The sequence below is a fragment of the Neoarius graeffei genome, chromosome 26, assembly GCF_027579695.1.
Source record: "Neoarius graeffei isolate fNeoGra1 chromosome 26, fNeoGra1.pri, whole genome shotgun sequence".
NCBI classification, from domain to species: domain Eukaryota; kingdom Metazoa; phylum Chordata; class Actinopteri; order Siluriformes; family Ariidae; genus Neoarius; species Neoarius graeffei.
In genome coordinates, this window is record NC_083594.1 from 53610649 (window position 1) to 53627357 (window position 16709).

Sequence of the window (16709 nt, forward strand, 5' to 3'; positions counted from 1 at the left end):
AAGATTGCGTTTTGGGGCACCCAAAACGCCGGTGCCGTGTGGACGCCAGGCCGAAACGATAAACAATTGTATCGGATTCACATGAATCCGTTGCCGTATGGACAGGGCCCCAGTTACACATGCCACGTGTTTATCACCAACATTCAATCAGAAACGTCCAACACTGCAAACACATTCACAAATTAGCTTGAGAAACAACCGGTCATGGTGTGTGTGTGTTTTGACCTTGCCTGAAGTGAAGGCTGCAACATGCAGCATAACTTCACTACACATTCCTGGAAAAACCTGTTCAGTAGCAGGTTCAGACCTGGTTTACTTCAGCAATCGTCAGCCATCTCGATTAATTACCGGCACTCGAGTCGCCCTGAGGTTCATACGGAAAGTTTTACATTCCTCAAACCTTCCCTTCATGTTATCTGATCCCTGCCTGGAGTCTGAACGCATGAATTGTGATCGAGTCGACCGGACAACAGTTCTGGTCAAAAAGTGCTTTCCTTGTTCCAGCTCGACTCCAAAATGACGTTAAACTGCGTGATTTTAGACGAGATGAGCACGGCACTGTCGTATCCTGGATTCTGACTGGTCAGAACAGGAGGGTCGAAGCTCTGACAACAATACGCTTGTTTTAAATGTTAGCGTTTCTGTAGCAAACCGCCCCCTCTTTTTTTTTTAAACAGGGATCACTCTGTGAATAACGAAAATACGGTAAATCATCTTGTGTTAAACATTTCTAGGAATCTCCAGTGTGAGTGCTGTGTAACAGTCAGATGTCAAGCTGTAACTTTTTCTCGGTTTTCTCTCCAACATGATGCGCTAGGATTTTTTTTTTATTATTACGAACATAAAAAGAGAGAATAAAAGACAGACGTTGGTGAGAGGACGACTGTTTATAGCTGCTATAAACATCAGTAAAAACTTTCGCAGATGAAAGTTTTCCACAACGTTAAAACATCACTACAAAGTGAGTGAAAAATGTAAACAGCAGCAAGCACTTAGGATTACAAGCCACACGTTTCTTTGTCAGAAATTCAGAGTTTGGCACAATTAGTTCTCTAAAAGTTAAATAACTGAGGTTGAACAAAATCTGAATGTGAGGCTTAAGGCCAATTTATGCTGACAACCCAGTCCTCGCAGATGGTGTCGCAGACAGTGTCTGCGTAGCCCCCCCACCTTCGCAGACGCTCTGCACGCACCTCCCAAAAATTGTGACCACCGCAGAAGCCTCGCAGACAGCGTTGCAGACAAGAGGGCTCTGATTGGTCCACTCTACATCCGCTGTACACGCACTTCCGCTTCCCTACTTTCCCGGTTCGGCTTGTTTTCACGACCGCCATTTTTAAAAACACGAGCGAAGATGGAGCAGCACGAAGAGCGGTTGATCGAGGAAGTGAGGAAGTACGTACATCTATACGACTCCAGTTCTAGTCATTATAAGTAACCGGAGGATAAACACTCCACTAACCACACCCACCAACTACTCCTCGCGATTTCGCGACTTTGCGCCCCCTTGCGTTGTGGCGGTGAATAACATCGCGCACGCCTATTACTCCCCGCTCAACGATAAATTACAACTGTCTGCGAAAAGCTATCTGCGAAAGCCTTGTCGCAAGAGCATGCAGAGGCCTTTAGTTTTTTAATCACTGACATTTTTCCACACCATTTGTACCAGTAAGTCTTTTTAAAAATCACCTATTACAGCTTTAAGAGACAGAAGTTTAAGTCCTATCTTATCATCCAGAACTGCACGTGTTCATAGTGATATGTATATCATACATTTCTGCTCCTTTGAAGCTCAGTAAAACGGTTTACCGCACAAGAGCTGTACAAAAGTTCATTTTTCACCCTGAGAAGTAAAACTGTGCCTACATGACTGTGTTTACAGTCACACTGCGATGATGACAGAACTGGTTTTAGATTGACTTTCAGATAACGAAACTGTTGTGTTATTTTTCTGCTTTGTGTAAAATCTAAACCCAGACCTCACGGAGAACATGTACAGCAAGATAATGCCCATGTGCTCAGAAAATGGTGTGTGCTGTGTGCGCGGAACTTAAGTCATGTCCGACAGCTATATGTTCAGACGTGAGGAAGTGCGAGTCCTTGACACCAGACAGGAATGATCAGACAAGTTAGTTTAGACTAAAAACAAGCCACACGCATGCGCGCACACAAAGAATTCTGATGACTGTCCCATTGCTGACAAAAACAGCTTCTGGGAAAGGCTGATAACTGTTAATAATAATAATTCCTGCCAGTGATGTGCAACACTAGTGTTGATGTAAACTTCAAACTGACAGAGGGGTGGTGGGGGGGGTCTCTGTGGCCTTCAGTCAAAGCACATGCTCTAATAACGTCTTCAGGAATCCAGCTGCCTCAGGCAAGTGTTCATTGCCCTATTTCTACATGTGATGTCAAACTTTTTTTTATTTGTATTGCGCTTTTAAAAACAGACCTCATCACGAAGCAGACAATAAACACAAATTATGATTGGAAATGAATCAGCATGAGGGCGGTGTGAGGAGTTTGTTACCACCGAAGGCAATGATGTGAATGAGCCGTTACTATAGAAACTAACGCATTACACTCAGAACAAGTGCATTAATATAAACCTGTGATTTGCGGTTGCTGTTTTAGAAACTTAAATCAACACCTTCTGACCAATCAGAATGCAGAACCCAACAATGTCATAGTATCATACAGTATAAAACAATAACTCGTCATTATAGTCGCCTGGTCTTCACACTGCCAGCTGTTACAGAAGGAACCGGATTGGTCGATCTTGCTGAGAGATTAGTGAACGGTCTCTGAGGTGGGCGGAGCTCTGTGTTCCAACCAGAATGAGGAACACACAGTGATCAGGCACCACTTTACCCACGGAGCCTCCTTCAGAAAAACTCAGAATTAAAAAAAAAAAAAGGCAGTTCTGAACAGCCAGCCAGATAATGCTTTCTGATCACAGAACAGATATCAGACTGTGCTGAGATAAGGAGGAGTGTGAGAGACGTCGAGGCTTGCACAAAAAGTAAACTGACTCTCAGGCTCTAGTCAGGGCATTTCCCTCAAGAAAAAGAGAGGGGAAAATAGAAGGAGGAGGAGGTTAGAAAAATGCAGGAAGAAAGAAAATAAACACAGGCAGTGCTGGAATTCACTCCGGCTGTGTCACAATAAACCCTGGTCAAAGTCCACAAATCTGAGGAGATCTCCATTAATGAGCTGCTTAATCAACTTTCCAGAGAGAGAGAGAGAGAGAGATGCAGCACTGTCTTTCGAAGTGATTTAGCTTCCAACTGACTGAATCTGCACCAATATTCACATTATATTCAGCGTGAAGCGTCTGGGAGCAGCGTCTTTCAGAAACATGCTGGATTTTTCCAGAAGCATTTGTACCCATATCCCATAAAACACTGGACAGAGCCATTATGCCAGTTCAACACACACACACCTCCAGTTCAAATCTGCTGGAGAAAAACGAAAGAAAATGTCTTCACCAGAATTAAAAAGTCTAAAAGCAGCATCTTGCACACTCCCTCCCTACACAGTACACACAGTGTACACGTCCCGTCTTCAGGCTCCCTCTGATTTCAGACTTTAGGGAGGAAACCTCCCTGCAAATATGAGTTCAGTGCCAGGTTTCCACTGTTTCAGGCCCTTCGAGGCTCCTCACAGGTACGAAGTGACCGATTTACTCAGTTACTGTCGCAAGACCCATAATATTGGTGTCAAAAAAATATCAGCCTAGGCAATTTTTTTTTTTGACCCGGGTTCAAATTTAACCTATTTCCTAATTTCCAACCTTGGTAAAATTTTGGATTATCTAAGATTCTTAAAAGGGATTTTCCATCACTTCTTTTGTCTCTCTTTCTTCTACCCACTTCCTCTTTGTCTGTACCTACCTAGTATTTCCTCCTGTCTGTCTCAATCTACCGAATTAGCATTTTCTACAATATCTTTTTTCATACTGAACCAGGATTCAAACTTGGAACCTTCTGATTCTTAAACCAACACCTTAACCACTCGACTACCACGCTGAAAGGAGTGATATTTTGAATTTATTAATAAGTCCAGTCTTATGACGTCATCAAGTAGTATAAACACAGTCTTCCCAAATCCTAACCCGAGATATCCTAAATCTCCCGAATACAAGTAGCAAATTATGAACGGAGGTAAAAATCCTAACCTGGGTTGAAGAATTCCACCTGACCTACAAATCTGAGCTGCAACATCCGTCAGTCAGATTCAAATCTGATCAGCTGAGGTTTGTAGTCGCGAATCTGCCGATATGCAAATTCACACAAACTCAGAAGCAAAACTATTGGATACATTTACATTTCTTGTGTAAACACTTGTTAAAGATTTATGGATCAGTTCATTAATATCGAATTCAACAATCGAGGGCTGATGAAACACTGTTTAAACATCAAAAGCTGGAGTAAAACCTAAAATCCTTGAACATTTATGATAAACTCTCATGAGGAATTTAAGTAGTACAACACAAGGCGAAACCGTACATTTAATACGTTTCTGTTCGGCACAGCTTGAGAAACCCATGATTTGTAAACCGTTGATGTTATTGCGACACTGCAGTTGTCATGCGTCATAAAATCTCCCAGTAGTGCAGAGCGATTACAACAAATGACTCCATAATTAACACTTCACGTCATTTCGTGTACACGATGAGCTAGCTGGCCTGGGTGTGTGTTACACTACATCCTCCTCAGAGTCAGACGCTGAGTCAAACGCTGCAGCTGATGAGCACTTATGAGCTCCGTTATTACACAACACCTTCATTAACCACCCCCATGGAGACGAGGATCTGCCCCGGAGGTGAACGCTCAGGTTAAACCACACCGCGAACCGGGAATAAACAAATGCATGAGCGTCCTGCAAAGGAGAGAAACGTCTTCTGCTTGCTTAATGCGTGCAGTGTTTCCTTTTGCAAAACAATACAGAAAACCAAGTTTCCGTTTGCCTATTTAACGATTCTGTTAACTTCTGCAGAATTTGATCTGAAGCTTGCACTAATAATATTCCTTTATTTTTCCCCCCAGAATCATCAGCGGCAAGCACCTGATTTTTAAATACAAGTCCCAAAACGGCAAATAATCCTCATCGTGTGATTTTTGGATTTCACAACTCTAAGTGAAAAGACAGCTGAAGTTCACTCAGAGGGGAAGAGAATATCCTTCAAGGGTTCATTTGAACATGGTATAACTTTATTTAAATTTAAAAAAAAGAAAAGAAAAAAAACGATCAATCCACATGTAAAAAAAAAAAAAAACCCACCTTTTTATCCTTCATGAAATGTGATGCTGTGCTACAGAACGTTTTAGTGCAGAGGATACAACCTTTTCTTTTTAGCGTTAGCTTCTCCTCCAACAGTTCCACAGTGAAGCAGAACGGAGGAGAAACGTCAACCCAGGAGAGCATCATATACTTGAAGAAATCATGTTCTCCTTTTTAGAAATGGAACTCTGACTCAGTGTGCTGAAACACGAAGATGCGGCGTGACCCTGCCAGATTTACACTTTCTAAATGACCTGGGATGACAGCCAAGCACCTGCTGAAACACACTCGCTCCAGAACGACACGCACATGATGCAAACAGTGTGTACAAACAGTGTGAGTGGGACAAAGTGCTCCAGGGATCTGAACATCCAGCTCAGAGGTGCATGAGAGCGAAACATGCTGCTGTGGCACAACCTGGGGGCAAAAAAAAAAAAAGACTAGAACAGGAAACAGAGCACGGGGTTTCCTCATCATGATCAACACTCCACAACGTGTTAGTACATGTTGGTAAATGTGCACAAGCGTTGGTGGTGTAAAGCGAAGTACGTTCCTGTTGAATCTGAGCAACAAAAAGTCAAGTTTATTTGTATCGCGCTTTTAACAATAAACACTGTCACAAAGCAGCTTTACAGAATTTGAACGACTTAAAACATGAGCTAATTTTATCCCTAATCTATCCCCAATGATGAAGCCTGTGGCGACGGTGGCAAGGAAAAACTCCCTCAGACGACATGAGGAAGAAACCTCAAGAGGAACCAGACTCAAAAGGGAACCCATCCTCATTTGGGCAACAACAGACAACATGACTATAACATTACATGGTTTTCCCCAAAGCATTTTAGCATATCGGGCCCGATACGCTCGCTCTGCCTGCCGATATGCTTAGTCGCTTTAGTTAAAATCCAATACGCTTAGATTTAAACTGATACGTTAAATTTCCTACCCACAAGTAACTACCGTATTTTCTGGACTATAAGCCGCTACTTTTTTCCTAGGTTTTGAACCATGCGGCTTATACAAAGGTGCGGCTATTCTGTGGATTTTTCTTCCACCGCTAGGGGCGCTCTAACCGGAAGTAGAATCAAAAATAAGATAGACGAAAAATCAATGCAAAGAAGAATTAGCAGATCTTTAGCAGATAGAACACGCACGACAAATTACTAACTGGTAATTATTTTCAAATCCAGCCAAGATGATTAAAGTGACTTGTGGTTTCAAACACAGGAGAAATGAAGGTAAATAAATACCGGTTATTTTCTCTTGGTTCTGTTCCGTTTTAATCAGCAAAGTTGCTGCCGTGTTAAAAGGCACTGTTCGGAAAGAATCTGTTCAGGTACATACATGTACATTTACAGTACAAAATCATTCTGTACATGCAGTAAATATCAACATAGATATCTGCGGCTTATAGCCTGGTGCGGCTTGTATATCTTTTTTTTTTTTTTTTTTAAATAGAGCGGATGTGGCTTATATACAGGTGCGCTCTATAGTCCATGAAAATACGGTAGATACATAGGAGAGCAAATAACATCCATTTACATATTGATTGATATTTGTGTTAAACAAGCGGTCTTTTTTTCCCCAATGTTTGTGTTGATTCTGTCAAAGTAATATGTCCGCGTGGTATGATGTAAACAAACTAACCTGTTGGCTGTGTCAAGATCACGTGTTCAAACCGTCCAATAAAAATATCGAAAGAAAACATCAGACATCCCGGAATTTTCCGATTCATTATAAGCGATCTCATTGGCTGCCGATGTTGTCCCCCACCAGACGGACAAAGCCGACTGATTTTAATCACAAAAGTTTCACCGGGTCTATTATCATTATGGCTTTGATCAAAGATTGGTTGACTAAATATCAACAAACCCACGTGAGTGATGGCGCACAAAACCAGACAACTGTCACGACAACGAAAACGTCATCAATTTTGATCACAGCGACTGGCTCAAAAAGTACTCGCTGGACAATTTGATCCACATCAGCATGGATGACAGCGAGATGGACTATGAGAGGGTTGCCCAACATTGGGCCAAGCAAAAGCCAAGGAGAATTAATCTGCTTTAAAGGAGTCGAAATCTTAATTACTTTGGGTTTGCAGAAAGATGTACTTATAAACACTCTCCAAGTGAAGTTGTCCAAATGTGTTAAATATAGCATTATTATTTGAAATCATCATAAGCATTTTTGGCAGTGTGATGTCACTGGGATCCATTTAACAAAAGAAGGCTCCGGATTATTCTTTTGTTAAAGGCTCACAGTGACATCACACTGCCGAATATGCTTATCATTATTATTCAAAATTATGCTACATTTAACAAATTCTCTTCATGAATGTGTTTATAAGTGCATAATCTTTCTGCAAACTTAAATGTATGAATTAAGTTCTCTTTCCCTTTAAATATGTTTTAATCTTAATCTAGTCCATTTAATAAAGTGCCAAAATTTAAACTTTATAATACGCAGTTGCCTGACTTTTCTTTTCAGTGTATCTTAGTTATACACATTATGGTAATTGCATCAGAAACATTCTAAATCATTACAGTTATAGTAATACAGCAACTTATTTTAAGGTGGCAGGTCTTAGGTTCAGATCCCTTTGTGATCAACAGGAGGTCATGATGATCGATTCTCTTCATTGGATTGCATAAGATGGCGCAAACCACTGTTCATGCACATTTTTGTTACAACGCTACTTGATCATAGATAATTAAGGGATCCCCGTAGATTTTCAATCCATCATAGAGCTCAGTAATCGATAAAACAGTTTAACTTGCATGTTGAACTTCAAGGTGAAATTTCAAATGTGTATACATTAATATAATTTAGGTCAGAAGTCATTGAAACACTGGTAAAATCTATCCTATAATCATCAGGGATCTAAAACCTCTCAGAGACCCTGAAAATGCACCTGAGAGCATTTATTTCATGCTGTTGGCACTCAATTGTCTGTATCATGCCAGAATTTAGGGCTTTAACTTTTTTTCTGGGGAAAACACTGCATTAACAGTTTTAACATGAAGTCAGTTTCACTGAGGTTATAAACTCTTGACTGATGGAAACTTGAGTGCAAAAAGGACACGAGTCACAAACAGCAGTAACGATCACAAGTCGAAGAAGGCATCGGACTGTGGAAACTAGGGATGGCGAAAACTAAAAAAAAAATCTTGACCGACCACCGAGCCTCATTAGCCGGTTAAACTATGAGTTTAAACAGGGATGCAAACGGCACGCCTTTTTCACAGCTCGTGCAGATCCGATTTTTTTCATCAGAGTAAATTCTGTATTAAAATTACTACATAAGCAAATGCCGTTACAGTCCATGAAAAAGCCGTGAAAAAGTCGGCATCTGCGCCTTTAGTTTGTGTGGAGAGATGTGATCTGCAATAACATGCATTGTTGGCTACAGACCGAAACATACTTTCAGAATGCACTGGACAAGACAGGACTAAACTCCATGTGCCTTCTAATAATAATAAAAAAAAAAACAGAATAGTAATTTGTAAGCTAAAAAGCCTGTGTCTACACTTCTTTTTCTTTCACCAAGTGGCAGCTGTGTTCAACTGGGGCGGGACATGACTGAATGGGTGTTTCTGATTTGTCAGCTGTCGTCCTTACACCGCATGGCATGGCCCAAGCGTTTACAACACAGAATTCCAGGTTCTCCGCTCCAAAATCGGCAGCTTCAAAACGATTGATTTTTTTTTTTTCACCGACAACCAAAAAAAAATTAACCGGTTGACGTTGATTCGGTCAACCACCGGTCAAACGGTCATCGGTTAACATCCCTAGTGGAAACACGGAAACGTTCCACGAGACACTTTAGAAGTGTTCATGTGACGTATCGACATGGAAAGTGTCCCAGGGTCAAAATTCAACTCCGCCCTCAAAGCATTTATATTGTCATACGTGTGCGTTGTGATGATAGGAGGCAAAAAATAAATAAATTCCTCCCAACCTGAACATTCATATCACCTCCTAAACACAAGAGCTTCCCTTCTCGCTCATGTTTCATTTGGATTCCCAGAATGCAATGCAGCGACATCACTGACACATCACGATCTACGGCTTGACGACAGCATCGACAAACATCAAAGTTGAACCTTTCTGTGCGGTGCGAGTCCGTCACGCAGACCAAGTTTAACAAATAAATCTCGGCTCATCATCAAAACGCTCGCTGTCCACCTGACACGGTCTCCTGTTTGTGCAGCTCATCCACCATAAGGTTTGATGTACAGTGCGTTTCTGAGATGTTTCTGTTCATCACGGTTGCACAGTGCAATGATTTGAGCTACGACAGACTTCCTGTCACCTCAGCTCTGGTTATTCTCCTCTGATCTCACTCATCATCGAGGCGTTTCAGCCTGCACACTCAAATCTCCGCTCACAGGATGTTTCTCACACACCATTCGGTGTGAAAATCCCAGGAGATTAGCCATTCCTGGAACATTCAAAACCAGCCCATCTGGTACCAACAACCATACCATGTAGAGAGATCACACTTCTGATGCCCGTTCTGACGAAGATCAACTGGAGCACTTAACTGAAAGTGCAAATACAGGTTAAGAGAACACACCAGACATCCATAGAACCACCTCCTGAGTTGCAGGAAACACCTCCCGAGTCATCAAAACACCACTGAAAGCAGTGCTTACAATAAGAAAAATTATCGCGGCCTAAAAAAAAGGCCTCCACTTTTGAAGGTCGAGGACTCCTCGTGGCTGATTAAAAGGCCCTGAGTTTTGAGGATCGTGGCCTATTTGTGGCCTGGCGAAATAGATGACCATGCCAACATGCAATTCTTACAAATGCCATGCTTAGATTATATACAAGCATACTTTGGTCAACAACACAACATATTCTGCTGGATTTCTGGTCCCCCAAGAACATGCCAGCCAGAGTATGCTTGAAGTAATCTCTGCTCAATATTCAGAAATTGAATTCTGTATTGTCTGTGATTTGGCTGAGACTGAGGCCTTTGATGGTAGGTATACCTGACAATAATGACTATATTTATAACGAATATTTATTGGAATGTCTCAACAATAAACATCAACTAAAATATATAAAGACATGGTAAAAATAAACATTTTTGAAAATAAAACTAGTTCTCATCCCTGAACTAAGTCAATGGCAGGATAGGCTCAACATCAAGGCAAACTAAAAGACTGTATAAGAACTTTGTAAAAATAAACTTTCAGAAAAAAAGACTAGCTCTCATCCCTGAACAATGTCAATGGTAGGATAGAATCAACATCCAAGTTGTCGGAAAACGTGAACTTTTTGAATGTAGCGAGCATGATTGTCTTTGAACTGTCGAATTTAGACATGTTTATTTTAGTTTCATTTTCGTTACCTGAGATTTCATTTCCGCTATGTACAAGCGGTGCCTAGAAAAAATGACCGGCTATTTGGTGGTCGACTGTTCCTGAATTTCTAAACTTTTGTTCGATTTATGCTTCTCGGGGAATGCATCAGTCTTAGGATGAATCGCACATACATAAACCCCGTGAAATTCCGCAAAATCTACCCAAAATCAATGCGCACCTCGAACTGCCGGTCATTTTATTTTCAAGCACCACCGGTTAGCCCGGCAGAGGAAATGACGTCATCACTCAAAATTACATACGGAATTGAACAAAAATCGTTGTGACAGCCCTTTTCACCAAATAGATAGTTATTTATATTAAAATTCTTGCCGATTTTCTGAAAATTGGACATTGAAATCGTCGCGGCCGATATGGAGGCCGGGGCCGATCGGCCGCGACTTACTGTAAGCACTGCTGAAAGATCTGTCACCAAGTAACCAGGTTAAAGGAGTGTGTGGAGATGTTGGTAATGACGTGGAGATGTTGGTAATGACGTGGAGATGTTGGTGATGATGGTAATGATGTGGAGATGTTGGTGATGATGTGGAGATGTTGGTAATGATGTGGAGATGATGGTAATGATGTGCAGATGATGGTAATGATGTGGAGATGATGGTGATGTTGGTAATGATGTGGAGATGATGGTGATGTTGTGGAGATGATGGTGATGACGGGCGGCACGGTGGTGTAGTGGTTAGCGCTGTCGCCTCACAGCGAGAAGGTCCGGGTTTGAGCCCCGTGGCCGGCGAGGGCCTTTCTGTGCGGAGTTTGCATGTTCTCCCCGTGTCCGCGTGGGTTTCCTCCGGGTGCTCCGGTTTCCCCCACAGTCCAAAGACATGCAGGTTAGGTTAACTGGTGACTCTAAATTGAGCGTAGGTGTGAATGAGTGTGTGAATGGTTGTCTGTGTCTATGTGTCAGCCCTGTGATGACCTGGCGACTTGTCCAGGGTGTACCCCACCTTTCGCCCGTAGTCAGCTGGGATAGGATCCAGCTCGCCTGCGACCCTGTAGAACAGGATAAAGTGGCTAGAGATAATGAGATGAGATGATGGTAATGACATGGAGATGATGTGGTGATGGTAATGATGTGGAGATGATGGTAATGATGTGGAGATGATGGTGATGTTGTGGAGGTGATGGTGATGTTGTGGAGGTGATGGTGATGTTGTGGAGATGATGGTGATGTTGTGGAGATGTTGTGGAGATGATGGTGATGTGGAGATGATGGTGATGTGGAGATGATGGTGATGTTGTGGAGGTGATGTTGTGGAGATGATGTGGAGATGACGGTGATGTTGTGATGTGGCAATGTTGTGATGATGTGGAGATGTTGTGATGATGTGGAGATGTTGGTGATGATGGTAATGTTGTGGAGATGATGGACTCACCCAGGAGCAGCAGTTTGACCTCCTTGGCTGCTTTCTCTCCATCCTCGCGCAGGGTCCGGTCGATGTCCCGGGAGTGCTCTCGCGCCGCCTTATCCTCCTGACTCACCGTGCAGCCCATCGGGGTGGATCACCGACACTTCAGCTTCAGCTCACACTCACTCACTCCAGCTCACACTCACTCCCTAAGCTCACACTCCCTCACTCCCTCTGGCCTCCGACACTCCGCTTGCCTTCCCTGTGTGAGAGCGGAGGTTAGCTTCCAGCTAGCGCCTCAATCACAAGGCGTGGGCTCGCGCGCTGAGAAATAAAACTAAACCACCAGGTTTATTCTTTCTTTCTGTTTGTTTGTTTGTTTGTTTGTTTAAGGATCCCAAACTAAACAGAAGAACCAAGCTGAGAGGTCGGACATGACGAGGACGGGAAACACTCCAGCATTACAGCTCGGGGAGAGAGAGAGAGAGAGAGAGGGAGAGAGAGGACGGGGAAAAAAGTTCTGACGGAATTTTTCACCAAAAGAAACAACTTTCGCCAGCGAAAATCTCAAATACTGACAAAAAACCACCGACCCCGCCTGAGAGCTGCTCCGTGTGTCCTGCTGCTGCTGCTGCTCCACTCCGCCTCAGGGGAAAAAGGAAAAAGCCGTTAAAAGCCTGTTAGCTTGGTCAGTTAGCCACCGCGCGCGCCGCTCTCTGATTTGTTTCAAACAGCGTTCTCTCAAACCGCCACACCCGTGCACAGCGGCCCCGCCCACTACCACACGCCCCGCCCACCGCTCGGAGCGTTTCTTTCTCACGACTCCGCATGGCATCATGGGAAGTGTAGTGTTCTTCACGGGCGCCATTTTTAAAACGCAAAAACAACTGGAATTTAGACGATTCAAGACTTTTATTGACTGGAAAGAATGACACCTTGTTTTCCTTTACTTTTATAGCATTTCTATTCTACCGCTTAATTATTTTCACCTATTATTATTATTATTATTATTATTATTATTATTATAGCATGAAGTGATCTGACAGGTTTTCATCGTCCTGTTGTTATTGTTAAATGCGCAAATAAATAAATAAAAAAGTTAAACAAGTCCTGACAAGTTTTTCTATCGCCAAAACATGATCACATGATAAAATGGTTCATGAACTGAGATGAATAAATAAATGTGTGTGTGTGTGTGTGTGTGTGTGTTTAAAAGTGTATACCTCACTAATTCGGTTTGTAATAATTTGAATAATTCATAAATTAACATTTTTAACAAGTGTAATCTGGATCTATGGATATCTTTTGGTTTGGACGGAGGATATTAATTTATTCCGAGTTCAACTTAAAATATTAATTTCTTTATATCTTGCATTATTATTTATTTGTTTGTTTTTGTTTATGTCCGCGCAGTTTTAAACATTTTATTTTCTTTCTTCCATGGGAACTCTTGAAATAATTGGACCGATGGAAATGTGTGTCTCTACCGCCCCCTTGTGGCTACTCACTCACTCATGCCCATTACGCCGGGTGGCGTGTAGGGCAGTAACGTCTCATCTCATCTCATCTCATTATCTGTAGCCGCTTTATCCTGTTCTACAGGGTCGCAGGCAAGCTGGAGCCTATCCCAGCTGACTACGGGCGAAAGGCGGGGTTCACCCTGGACAAGTCGCCAGGTCATCACAGGGCTGACACATAGACACAGACAACCATTCACACCTACAGTCAATTTAGAGTCACCAATTAACCTAACCTGCATGTCTTTGGACTGTGGGGGAAACTGGAGCACCCGGAGGAAACCCACGTGGACACGGGGAGAACATGCAAACTCCACACAGAAAGGCCCTCGCCGGCCCCGGGGCTCGAACCCAGGACCTTCTTGCTGTGAGGCGACAGCGCTAACCACTACACCACCGTGCCGCCCGAAATAGAAATCAAATATTACAAAAAAAACCCTGTGTTCTTTCTTCAAATAAACACAAAAGTAAGAAAACACTGCTGTTAAAATCTCAGCAACAGCCTCAGAGTGAAAGAATCTGGCTTTTTATTGTTGTTATTGGTTTGTTTTCTTTGTCTCTCCAGTCCAAGACTGTTTTTTTATGTATATTTTTATTATTTAACTATAGTATGAACAAAGCACATTCACATGATAAAAAACATTAAAAATAATAATAATAATAATAATAATAATTAATAAACAATATCATGGTTTACAGACAGATCAAAAATGAAAATTGACACACAGAGACGTGTACAGCAGTAGGAGTGAGTCAGTCTTCACCATTAATAAACATCAGTAAAGGATCCCAGATCTTATAGAAAAGTCTTAGTCTATCATTGTATCTAATTTTTTCAAGATGCAAAACATTCCCCATTTCCCTCAGCCACATCTCATAAGTTGGTGCAGAGTCACTTGTCCACATATGCAGTATGATTTTTCTTGCCACAACCATTCCCACAGACACAGCTTGAGCCTCATACGTGTTAGACAAAGGTAAAGCACCCATCCCACATAAGACAGCTACAGGAGGACTTGGGGACCAAGTCTTCCTATAGGCCCTAGAGTAGCAATGAAAAATATCAGTCCAGTAAGAGGACAACTTGGTGCAAGACCAAAAGGTGTGGGCAAGTGTCCCCTCAGCAATCTTACACCTGTTACAAAGAGGTGATGTTGTTGGGGCAAACCTGTGAATCTTCGTCTTACAATAATATAGACGGTGTATGGTAGTAAACTGTATGAGGTTATGTCTAGTGTTAACTGAACAATCATTTACATTAGCCAGACACTGGTCCCGGAACTCCTCACTTATTTCTTCGTTCAATTCCAGGGCCCAGGCTTGTCTATGGGCAGAGGTATCTGTATGTGATAGTGCAAGCAAGGCTTTATAAAACTAAGATACAGACCCTCGACTGAAAGGGTTAAATTTGTTGATGATGTCAAGGATTTCATGGCGGGGGATATTCTGATAGTTGGGTGTGTGCTTTCTTGTGCATTCACGTATTTGAAAATATCTGAAGAGATTTGACATAGGAATACTGTATAAACTCTGAAGTTGGGCAAAAGAGGCAAATGTCTCATCTCATTATCTGTAGCCACTTTATCCTGTTCTACAGGGTCGCAGGCAAGCTGGAGCCTATCCCAGCTGACTACAGGCGAAAGGCGGGGTACACCCTGGACAAGTCGCCAGGTCATCACAGGGCTGACACATAGACACAGACAACCATTCACACTCACATTCACACCTACGCTCAATTTAGAGTCACCAATTAACCTAACCTGCATGTCTTTGGACTGTGGGGGAAACCGGAGCACCCGGAGGAAACCCACGCAGACACGGGGAGAACATGCAAACTCTGCACAGAAAGGCCCTCGCCGGCCACGGGGCTCAAACCCGGACCTTCTTGCTGTGAGGCGACAGCGCTAACCGCTACACTACTGTGCCGCCCCAAGAGGCAAATGTACCATCAACATATAGGGCGTTCAAATCATTAATACCCCTCTGTTGCCATATTAAAAACACAGAGTCACTCAGACCAGGGGAAAGGCATGATTTTTACATATTGGGCTATCCAAATAAGTGCAAGGTGCTTTTATGTATCGCCTAATGTGGTGCCATATTTTCAGAGTATTACCTATGACAGTGCTACCACTGTATGATCCCTTACTAGCTTTAGTGGCACTACCGTATTTAGCAGGGCTGAGAGTGAAGTATTTTTGCACAGGGCCTGCTCCATTGCTAACCAAGCTGGGCAAGCACAAGAGTCAGCTACAGGCCCTTTCTTCCACCAGGAAATGATGGTTAACTGTGTAGCCCAGTGGTAAAGTTTAAAAAATGGGAGACTAAAACCTCCATTCATCTTTGGTTTACATAAATGCTTTTTGGCTATGCGCACGGTTTTGTAGTACCAAAGGAAAGGAATAATTATTTTGTCTAAATGCTTGAAAAACGACTGAGGAATACCTTGAAAAACAAAGAGAAATTGTGGCAGTACCACCATTTTGATTGCATTGATCCTCCCAACCAAAGAGATTGGGAGGGTTTTCCAAAAATCTATATTCTTCTTGAGTTTATCAATCAGTTTCTGCCAGTTTAGTTTTAACATATCATCAGGATTTTTGGTCACAGTTATTCCAAGATATGTAAAGGCGTCATAAGCCTTCTTGAAGGGTATGCTTTGAAAGAACTGTTTGTTATAAGTTTTTGAGATTGGCATAACTTCACTTTTCTCCACATTTATAGTGAATCCAGAAAGATACCCAAACCTTTCAATCAACTTCAAAAGGGATGGGATTGATGTCTGTGGACGGGAGATAAACAAAAGCGTGTCATCTGCATACACAGACACATGATGTGTGGTTCCATTGACTTCAGTAGGGGCTAGATCAGTATTCTGCCTGATTTTCAAGGCAAGTGGCTCTATGAGAATAGCAAAGAGGAATGGGGACAGGGGGCGACCCTGACGGGTTCCTCTATAGATACTGAAGGGCGGAGACACATTTTGGTTGGTAATAACAGAAGCATTGGGTTGTGAGTATATAATTTCAATCCACTTCCTAAAAAAGGGCCCAAATCCAAACTGTTTTAAGGCTACTTGCATATAAGGCCACGCCACCTGATCAAATGCCTGCTGCACATCTAGAGAAATAACAACTGCCTCCGTTGAGTGTTTTGTATACAAGATATTAAACAGA

At 42.4% G+C, this 16709-nt stretch overlaps 1 protein-coding gene across 1 annotated transcript in view; it reads right to left on the reverse strand.

Annotated features, from left to right (window-relative positions):
• gnai2a (guanine nucleotide binding protein (G protein), alpha inhibiting activity polypeptide 2a) overlaps positions 1-12759 on the reverse strand; it is a 76415-nt gene extending 63656 nt beyond the window's left edge. Inside the window, exon 1 of the mRNA XM_060909814.1 lies at positions 12044-12759. Coding sequence (XP_060765797.1) covers positions 12044-12161 — 118 coding nt within the window. The 5' untranslated portion in view covers positions 12162-12759. The remainder of the gene's footprint in view (positions 1-12043) is intronic.
• Between the last annotated feature and the right edge of the window lie 3950 nt (positions 12760-16709).